Consider the following 10,846-nt stretch of genomic DNA (forward strand, 5'->3'; position numbering starts at 1 on the left):
TACGGACATTACATTGGAACTCATACTACCGACCAGTTGCTTTCTAGCAGCATCAACGTACCCCGCGCCGTGCCTGCAATACACACACGTCTGCAAAAATAGTCTTGAAAATCTGCAACCGATCAGCGTCACCAGGGTCGAGGACTGATTCACAATTTCTAGTTGTTTTCTGGTAGGCCTACACTCATCTGATTATTGCTATCGTAAAATAAAAACAGAACATTATGGCGGATAATGAAAGCGTCACCACATCTTCCCACGATCCTCAAGATGACCCTCTCCACAACTTTACGGACGAAGAACTGGCTCAGTTGTTGGAGGAACTTCAGTAAGTTGTTCTCAATTTATGTATTTTGCCCCACATAATCTTAGTGATGCAGCAGTTACCCTAAATTAGGGGTCTACCCCTAGTAAACGTAGATCCTTGAAATTTGTGGCTATGACTCCTGTTGACAGAGATTTGGAGGTTTGATTTACTGATGAAAGATGCTGATTAATCAGACAGGTCTAACGTTACAACAATTTACATATCAGTCCGGGAAACCCGCTCATGAGGACCGCCCCCGCGTACGAGGATGGTCCCTCCTCATGAGGACCTCCCCCCGCCTCATGAGGCCCCCCGGGGAACGCCTCATGAGGCCCCCCATTCACTTCTTATTCATCTCACATCTGACGTATAAATTGTCGCAACTTTGCACGGTGATTTTTTGTTACACACACATGTCCACTATCCATAATGAAAAGAAGAAAAAATCCTGTCTGTTTTTTTTTTTTAAATCGAGTGTTAATCACCCGATGCAGAGCGCCCATCAAAACACGGGCGCCAGCGCGTTCGCACAATGCAAGACTGCCGCACCTAGCGGCCTGATCCGACTAAATATTTTCGATGCTTTTTTCTGCGGCTCTCACCTCTCCGCGCACGAATTAGCCTCGTGAAGCTGAAGTCTGACATCTTTTTACACAAATTCGTAACGAGAAAAATTAAATCAGTACTAACCTGATCTTGTCCATATATTCCAAATTACTATTCCACACTGATAGAGTAGGTGGGTAGATGACATACTCCAGTTTGTTAGCAAAATAATCACTTTGTAGGTATGACGAGTTCACTTTCTTCGTCAATTCTGCTCACGATTCCGCCGCCCGCTTACCGTTTGGGCGCTTTCTCTGGAATCATCCCGCGACGCGACGTACGTCGCATCACATCACGCATCCAGCACATACCAGTCTGGTACTTAGTATGTGCTGGATGCGTGATGTGATGCGACGTACGTCGCGTCGCGGGATGATTCCAGAAAAAGCGCCCAAACGGCGGAATCGTGGGCGGAATTGACGAAGAAAGTGAACTCGTCATACCTACAAAGTGATTATTTTGCTAACAAACTGGAGTATGTCATCTACCCACCTACTCTATCAGTGTGGAATAGTAATTTGGAATATATGGACAAGATCAGGTTAGTACTGATTTAATTTTTCTCGTTACGAATTTGTGTAAAAAGATGTCAGACTTCAGCTTCACGAGGCTGATTCGTGCGCGGAGAGGTGAGAGCCGCAGAAAAAAGCATCGAAAATATTTAGTCGGATCAGGCCGCTAGGTGCGGCAGTCTTGCATTGTGCGAACGCGCTGGCGCCCGTGTTTTGATGGGCGCTCTGCATCGGGTGATTAAAACTCGATTAAAAAAAAAAAAAACAGACAGGATTTTTTCTTCTTTTCATCATGGATAGCGGACATGTGTGTGTAACAAAAAATCACCGTGCAAAGTTGCGACAATTTATACGTCAGATGTGAGATGAATAAGAAGTGAATGGGGGGCCTCATGAGGCGTTCCCCGGGGGGCCTCATGAGGCGGGGGGAGGTCCTCATGAGGAGGGACCATCCTCGTACGCGGGGGCGGTCCTCATGAGCGGGTTTCCCGGACTGATATGCACATTGTGATGATTTATGTAAAGACAATAAAAATAGTATAAAATACACTTGGAAGTTAGACTGTATCCGTAGGCGGGCATGTAGTCTGTAGGATACTTCACAAAGAGAAATCTCTTTTGAAGTCGTCTGTTTGAAAGTGTTATTCAACTGTTAATTTGATCAGTAAAACTACCCCTCTCTTCCCCCCCCCCCCCAAAAAAAAAAAAAAAAAAATGGCTGTTGGGATCAGTGTCACTCTCGACTTTAGCCCATCCATTTGAGGTCATTGATAAATCATCAATCATCTGATTTCCTACATCCTATAAGTATTATCGTACAGCTTTACATTTGTGCAAACTGCAGTGTGGTTTTCAAAACAAATTTTAACAAGAACCGGACCCAATCCATGGCCCATGTGACTTAACACCATAATTGAATAAACTTGGGTTCACATAAAAACATTACGGGTCGATGGTGTTTTTTATATGGACATTTATGGATATATGTTGTCACTGTATCTCAAAGATAAATGAACAGGAATGGCAAGATCATTACCGATGCATCAGATTAATTGATTAATATTGATATCAATTAATATTGCAATAAACCCTTTGTGCTTTGATTAGGGGTTTTGTGTATCGACATGTCAACAATAGACAGAAAATGAGCAAGCTGTATCCACACTTACTCTGTCATGTTTGTTATTTTTGCTTATTTCAATTAATGACAGGATTGGCAACAGAGCACTGCAAAATGAAACTGGCATGTTTGAGAAGTATCTGAAGCGTGTGGAGCCCAACATCACATCCATGGCGACCGTGGCGCCGACACCCAGCCAGTCAACCCACGACACCAGGGTGATGCGCAAGCGTAGCAAGTCCAAGGGCAGTGGAATCGACAAGCACTTGAAGCTTTCATCAGAACAGAAGTGCGACATTGCCCAGCGAGAAATTGAGGAACTTAGAGAGGAAATTGAGAAGCTCAAAGAGGAATCCGAAAAAGTTCTTGATAATTACAAGGTATGATGGGTCTCCATTTGAAAAGTTACGACATGCTTGTTTAATTTGTAGTCAGTATTTCCTTTTCAGGCATTTATCATCACTTAAATTATGATGATGTTGTGAGAGCTAAGGCTAAAATCAGTCTAGCAGGCTTATTTAAATGGTAAGACTGCAAAATTTCTGTCCTTTAGAAAATGCATTTTTAGATTTAAAAAAAAAATGATTTTATGTTTGCACAAAGTCTATAAATCAATGCAGTCTTCGTTAGGACACATGGTTTGAATTTGATGAAAATCTGCTGGTTTCCTTCTAATATGATGGTAGTATTACTCATGTATTGCTTGTATTGCATGTATTGCACCTTTGTCACACTTTCATGAAACATGACAATATAATAAAACAAATATTTAATCATAGTGATATAAGAGGATTTTTTTTCTTTTTCTGTTCACTTTTTTTTTTGTTCAGGCCATCATGGAGGAATCGGACACAAGGTTTGCCGAGCTCAAGAAATCCCGCTACGAGTTTGAGCGAGACATCCTGAAGGGATCCGTTAATGACAGGACAAAGAAGGTCGTGGCAGAGAAGGTCGTCCGGTACTATGAAGAGAAGCAGAGATCGAGAGATGCCCTGATCGAGAAACTCAGACTGAAGAATTCCACCCTGAAAGTGCAGAAAAAGAAACTCCATCTTCAACTGAAGCAGGTATTCCAAAAGTGTTCTATTGTGAAGCCTGAAGAGTGCATGTGGGCACATTGGCAAGTCTGCATGTCATCTTCACTGAAACTTAAATTGAAATATATATCAATCTGTGGTACCCGGTAATCTATCAGAAACCTTTGTGCTTGAAAAATCTACCCCTGGAATACTTTCGCATCGTGATATCTAATGAGTGAAAAGAGCATAAGCTGATCAAATTTAGAAGATGGCAATCAACTCATATCAGTAACAGGAAGACCTGCTTTATGTGCCAATACATTGATTTCATCCTCTTTATGGACTTTTTTATCAAGTGGTTTCATTAGCATGGCTCTGTGGCTTAAATCAATATACAACTTTCTTTTTTTTTCTTTTTCTTTTTTAAAGTATAGTGGACTATTTATTGGCGTATTGTCCAGTGATATACAAGTGACACCCTCATGCAATATGTTTAACAGTCAAAATAAAAAGATAAAGAGGTCTGTGTCTAATATTGACATCAGTAAAACCATAAACAACAGGATAAACTCATTTTGGCTTTTAGGCTCTGAACCCCCCCCCCCAAAAAAAAAAAAAAAAAAAATTAAAAAAAATAAATAAAAAATAAAAAATAACGACAACAACACACACTAAAAAAACAAACCCAAAATCACCACCGTAACTGGTATGCATGTGCAGGTAACACAAAATCAATTGTGACTTTGACCATTCTCCATTCATTTTGGGCATACCTATTGACTATGTGCATCAGAGGATATGCCCCTCACGACATTTGTATTACTGCATTGGACTCTGCAGGTGGTTGGAAGAGTGAGGATTCACATTCCAGAACATGGAAGCCAGGCTTATGCAAATTTCTTCATGATTTATAGAAACAATAGCAAACCAAAACCAGGTTTGCGACAGATATCTCGTGTTTTTTTTGCTTGCTTATTTGTTTGTCTGTTTGGGTTTTTTTTATATTTTGGCTAGAAAGAGGAAATGGGTGAGGTTCTTCACGAGGTGGACTTCCAGCAGCTGAAGATAGAGAACAGCCAGTATCTGGAGAAGATTGATGAGAGGAACCAGGACCTGCTCAGGCTCAAGCTCATGGCAGGAAACACACTTCAGGTCCTCAACTCATACAAGGTAGGAACCAACATGCCAGCTGCCTGGGACAGTGTACTCCCGTTATAACGAGAACGGTTGTAACAAAATTTTTGTTAAAACAAAATGAAATTTAAGGTCCTAAATTTTAATCTACATCTGTATGTACTTTACTGTTCGACAACAACAACAACAACAGCAACAACAACAACAACAACAACAACAACAACAACAACAACAACAACAACAACAACAAGTCAATCTTCTTGACTTTGTTACAACGGGAGTCACCTGTATCAACTTTGTATGTGAAGATGATACTGCATAAGAGAAGAATTCTTTGTACAGTAGTGTGTGTTCCGAGGGTCCATTCTCTATATTTTCTTTCCCATGTTTTGAGCTCTTGCCACTTGTTGCTCATGTCTTCTTAGATACACCTCTACCCTTTACTGTGCAACACCATGGCCACAACCCTGACCCATTTAGAAGTACTTTCTCTTTGTCTCTCTCTCTCTCTCTGTATCCTATTCATTGTCGTGAACTATTCCCTTCCCCTGTAATTGCTAGGGAATGTCTTCTGAACTCATGCAGGGGTCAAGTGCAATGCTATTCTGCCTGGACAGGCAGCTGTACAATGTCCAAAAAAAGAAAAGAAAAAAGAAACAAAAAGAGGAGATAGTCATATGATCAGCAAGTGTGTTTGTTTGATTGATTTTTGTTCCTGCACTGTAAGTATGCCACTGCAGATTTCAAACAGTGTCACAGTGTCCATGAGTGTTAAACCTTTCTGTACTTAAAAGACGGCAGGTGATTGGTAAATGAGAATTGCTCAGATCACAATTGATATTATGTACATTGGGCTGTTTTGGACTGGAATACACCATTGTTTCAAAGAATTCAGAGTGATTACAAATTCATCATGCATCATTTTCAATCAATGCCTCCCATCCTCAATTAACTGTTCAAATCCCATATTATGATGGTTGTTAAACACAGATCCGATAAAATGTAAGAGTAGTCACAGTTTTTTATGTTTTGTTTAATCTCCGCAGAAAAAGCTCCAGACGCTGACGATGGAGTCAGACCGTCTCAAGAGTGAGATATCATCCAGAAATGAGCTGCTGTCGAGGATTGATACAGAAACCGAGACAGTGGAGGAGGTATGGGACTAATCTCTTTTGCAAGTGATAAGGACGTTCTTGCTCTAAGGAGCCAATTGATGTCCTTCAAACCTTGAAACTCCTGTACAAGGAGGCTGCTGTTTCATCTCATAGGCAGTTGAGTTTTTACTCGGCTGCACTTCTCTTCTGCTTGTGATGTGAACACTACATGTAATATTTTCATGATGTGCGTTCAAGCTTCTGTCAGTCTGAGCATTGAGCTAGAGTTTTATGTGCTGAACGTGAAGGGACAATGGGACAATGGGGGAGGGGGGGGGGGTGCATTGTGTAAATTTCACACAGATAGGTCCTCTCCAATAGCATGTACACTTTATGAATTCATTATGAATTGATGATTTGTCCGGTACTCTGGTAGTCCTTTTTCATGTTAGCAAGTGCACATTGCTTTAGACTGAGGTTATCATTGAAATTCTTTTTGTATCGCTTAAGCATAACACCATATTTGAGCTTCTTTCCACCCGACAAATGTGTTTAACTTGATGTAAGATGTGGTTGTGTAATTACTAAAGTGCAAGTCTTTGACACAAATTCAGAATCCGAAACTTGACTTCTCTCATGCACTATACTCAACTATGATGTTGCCATCATCGTCATCATTGCTTGAATTGTAGATAGGAGTATTTAACTTTAGAAGTTCCTGGACTAGGGAATTTTCCTGACATGTGATAAACCTCTTCTCATGCACACGTGTGCTCTGTCTTGCAGGAGAGAGCTTCTGCAGAAGAGCTGAATCGGAGACTACGGCAGCAGCTGGAGGACTACAAGGTGCCGGACGTGGTGGAGTATGTGCAGGAGAAAGCAGACCTCTATGAGCTCCAGAAGACTGTGAAGAGCTGGGAGAGGAAGGTGGAAATAGCAGAGGTAGGTTCACGGAGCTGACTCCCAGTCAGAGCTGCAAGGGCTATTGATGCATTCACTCAAGTATCGTACACAAAATGGCTCACTGAAGACAGAGACCAAACAAGTCATACCCGTCACATACCTTTAATATGATACCCTCCATCATCATTTGTGTTTGTGTATTGTTCATGTAGGTGTGGGAGTGTGGTCATTTTCTTGAGTGGCATGATCATATGTCATTAGCATTTACTATTGTAGATGATGATTCTATGAGTAGTTATTCTGATCAATGGCCTTTTTTGAGGTTGTGGGTGCAATGGTAAAAGACAGAGCCTGCTAGAAAGGTCCTTTTCCTTAAATGTTGCAGGAGTCAAGTTCCGCCTTTTGGTGTTATTCACTTGAATACTGTATATCTTGGCAGATGCATTTCCTCCACTTAATAAGTAATTAACTGTAAAATCAGAAAAACAAAGTAAGAAGTCCTAATGTCATTACATGGTGCTTGTATATATCTCTTTGATCAACCTTCAACTGGATCAGATCATATCATAAAAAAAAGAAAACAGAGACAAATGCCTGAGCAAATGTATAGACAGGATGGACAATAGTGTAACTGACAACAAGGTTTTAGGTTACTAGTGTGTGTTCAGCAAGCTGCTATGCTTTGTTCATGTATCAAGTATTTCTTCAGTAAATTATAGGTGGTTAGTGTGTGATACAATAATGTCACTTGATCTCTGGGAGTGTTTATTCCATTTGACAGCTGTTATCATGTTCATGCCTTCCTATTCTCATGTCGTACATCATGGTTGAATGTCCACATGCACCATTTGTCATTCTGTCTGTCTGTTACAACAGCTGCAATGTCTTCACATTGACAGTAATAACATGAGCTGCTGGTTTTGCGATTTTCTGTTTCAGATGGCACTGAAGACACATCGAAAGACATGGCAACAAATGAGGATGTCCAGTGAAAACCAGCAGTGGGTCATGAGCTAGGACCGACGAGCAAGGAAGCAGAAATTATATCTCACTGAATGGACGTTGTGATACCAGTTTCCACTAAGCTAGCACTGGACCACAACTCCTTGCCGGTTCTTTTTACTGGCATTCATGATTTACATGAAACTCTAACAAATTGTATTCTGTAGGAAACCCTGAAACTCCTGATTTCATAGCCTAATATATATCAGTTGATTTGTGCGACTATGGCTTGGCATGGCAGAGATATTTGATGGACCAAATGTCATTCTACAAATGACTTTTTTCAGACGAGGGTAGATGTGTGTGATGACTGATAAAAATTGTATTCAAACTGTATTCCGTCCAATGTCAGCCTTGTGTCCTGTCTAAGAGAGTGCCATATTCACTTGAGAGACAGTGCCTCAGAGTCACTACCGTCATCATCATGCCTTGATGTTTTGTTTATGTAACCTTTGCAACAGGTTTGAAGAAAGTTGAGAAAACTTGATATATGTATCCATTTTAAATGATATATATTTGGTAGCTGACAGCTGTCTTGACAGAAAAAAAAAAACTGCCATGATTTAATAGAGATATGCACAAAAGTAACCTGACTTTGCAAAGAGCACACAAACACTCTGATTGTGGTTGTGTTAGTGTGATAAACATAGGTCCACGATGCTTTCAGATATGGAAAGCATCTTTATGTTGTGCAGATATTGTTCATGCTCTTGATTTGAATAATCTGTGGAATGAAGAAAGGTATAACCTTCACTCATATTGGAAAAGTTATAACCCAAAGACTATATTTAATGTCTGTGAAAGTACTGGTACGTATTGTGTCACCATGTTCTTTAAGTATGACATTAAAAAAAATGTAATCTTAGTGGAACAGTTACTGCTACCAAAATATGTAAATATTTGTACAGTCTAAGATACGAATAGATCTGACTGGTTGTATAGATATATTTCAAAGCTTACAAATAATCTGAATATCCTGTTCACACAAGGCCGTATGCTGTCTTGTGGGTCTGTTATTAAACTGAAACTGATGTTTCACAATTTGAAATTTGTTATTTGAGTTGTCTGTTCTATTTCTTTATTACCTCATCATAACGAGTTCTTGAAGCAAAACTTTATGTGTGATATGCTGTGGTTGCAAGAGGCCTGTGGAAAGACTTGACTCTGAATTACAAAGCGACAGGGGATAGTTCTCATACTCTTCATTAGTCCATTGCCTGGACTGTTTTGTGTGATCATTTACCGCGCGCACACACCGCTACAGCACGCGTATGTCCCACCGTACGCTCGTGTATTATTTGCCACGCACGCACGCATCTCGACCTCCAAAACAGTCCAGTCTCGTTTGCCAAGTCTCCCCGAAATATTTCGGAAAAAATTGGCCCCACCCCCACCCGCTCATTCATTTCGAGCATCCTGATTGGTCGATGAGATCGCGTCCAGCAGGCAATTTGCGGGATCGAAAAAAGTCGATCGATCTCTAATCTTGTAGTCTTATTGCAAACAGGTACATTGCATTTAGCAATATAACATACATATTTTACGCCAATATTGGTATTAATCTCAACATATATTATTGGCATTTCAAAATTATTTTTCTTTTTATTAAAAATTGCTCAAATAGTATATCTTAGAGATCATAAGAGGAGAATGAAATTAGAACGTACATAAACCGTGCGTAAGATTAAGACTAACTTCTTCTCGTTTCCATAACTGTTATAAATTAAATTATAAATATCACAATTATCAACATTTTGGATCTATTTTTCGACAAAAAAAAATAATGATTTAAAAAAGTAATAATTAAAAATTGATAAATACGTGTAGAAAAAATATTTGCCCATTTAGAGAATCGTGACCTATCATACATGTCAATTTCGAGGTGGCTTTTACTTCTCGATCGGGGATCCCCCGGATCGCGTGTACACCATACAGCTTGTGCAATGTGCTTTTCGTATTGATTCCGAGTCTTGCGTTTTCCGACCAAAATCTGTGCAGCATTTCAAGTATTTCCTCCAAATCTTGTTTACATGATCAATGGATGTCAACATCAGCGTCTCTGCGTCGCTTTTCTGACAGTGATAATGAGAAGAGCATTCAATGCAATGTGCTACTGAGAAGCTTGGATTCGTTGACGGTTTTGTATGGGGAGCAGCAGCAGAACTAACCCCGTCGCGGGGCGCTGTAACACAGTAGGCCCTACGTATTTGTAATGAAAATTGTTTTTTAGAGAATTCATATGATTGTTTTAAAACAAGAATCCACTGTGGGTGTTTTTCCTCCTTAAGGTTTGTAATGGTGAGTGGTTGGTACATTGGTTTCTGGTCCACCTAAATTTTTGCAATTCCATGCTACATATACAATAATTTTCTTTTTATCACTGCAATTACTGACTGTACCTTGCTCTTATTCATAGAAGCAAATGCAATGTACATTTTGTACACACCTACTTTTCATACTGTACTTTGTTTTTTAGGCATGAATATTTTCATTTCATTGGACATTTTGATGGGTACATATCGTAATTACAAGTGATAAGATTATGGAAAAGTTGAAATATTTTAGTTCAAGGTTGTGTTTTTGTGATGTAGTGGACTACATGTATGTACATGTATGTACATACAGACCATGCCAAGTGGGGATGGGCTGTGTGTTTTGGGTGTTTCGTTGGGTGTTTGAAAATTGAACTGTTATGCCGTTTGTCTGCACATGTAATTGTACATCGCATATTCATCTATGCATACATGTACATACAAGTGTACACATGTGTACGGTATGTTTTTGAGTTGTACAACTACCAAGAACTTGTTTACATATACTTTCTTTACATACAAAATCATTCATGAGCAGTACAGTATGTTCTTTGGCCCATTTTGATAAAAATAAAACTAGTTCTGTTAATGCACATGAACATTTGTACCTGTAGTTTGAACTGTGTAGCAGTGAATTTATTTTCTTTTTTTGGAACTTCGAAGCATTTTTTTTTTTTTTACCAAGAATTGTTGTAAAACACAACAAATGAAAAAACAAAATCTACAGTGGGACCAGGAAGATTTCTTTGTCATAACTTGTAACCAGTTTGTGTTAATCCTGTGTTTTTGATGTGTAATGAGAGTCTACTACACATGGTAATCAGACTGAAATGTGAC

The 10,846-nt window shown here is 39.5% G+C and overlaps 1 protein-coding gene across 1 annotated transcript; it reads left to right on the forward strand.

Moving 5' to 3' along the window:
• The first annotated feature begins 224 nt into the window (after nucleotides 1-224).
• Nucleotides 225-8,034, forward strand: LOC139736843 (cilia- and flagella-associated protein 263-like). The gene is made up of 7 exons (XM_071647509.1): nucleotides 225-328; nucleotides 2,637-2,925; nucleotides 3,376-3,612; nucleotides 4,579-4,734; nucleotides 5,745-5,852; nucleotides 6,579-6,734; nucleotides 7,635-8,034. Exons 1-7 carry the CDS (start codon nucleotides 225-227, stop codon nucleotides 7,710-7,712), a joined length of 1,128 nt encoding a protein of 375 aa, XP_071503610.1. The 3' UTR covers nucleotides 7,713-8,034.
• The last annotated feature ends 2,812 nt before the right edge of the window (nucleotides 8,035-10,846 follow it).

Source organism: Diadema antillarum, unplaced genomic scaffold (genome assembly GCF_040938485.1).
Source record: "Diadema antillarum isolate AM-2024a unplaced genomic scaffold, OU_Dant_1.0 scf00000028, whole genome shotgun sequence".
Taxonomy (NCBI): Eukaryota; Metazoa; Echinodermata; class Echinoidea; order Diadematoida; family Diadematidae; genus Diadema; species Diadema antillarum.

Excerpts from the sequence above, each read along its gene's own strand:
- LOC139736843 (XM_071647509.1), top strand. The coding sequence starts at position 225 with ATGGCGGATAATGAAAGCGTCACCACATCTTCCCACGATCCTCAAGAT. Across the intron at positions 329-2,636 it reads CAGTTGTTGGAGGAACTTCA|GATTGGCAACAGAGCACTGC; the intron begins GTAAGTTGTTCT and ends AATTAATGACAG. Across the intron at positions 5,853-6,578 it reads AAACCGAGACAGTGGAGGAG|GAGAGAGCTTCTGCAGAAGA; the intron begins GTATGGGACTAA and ends TCTGTCTTGCAG.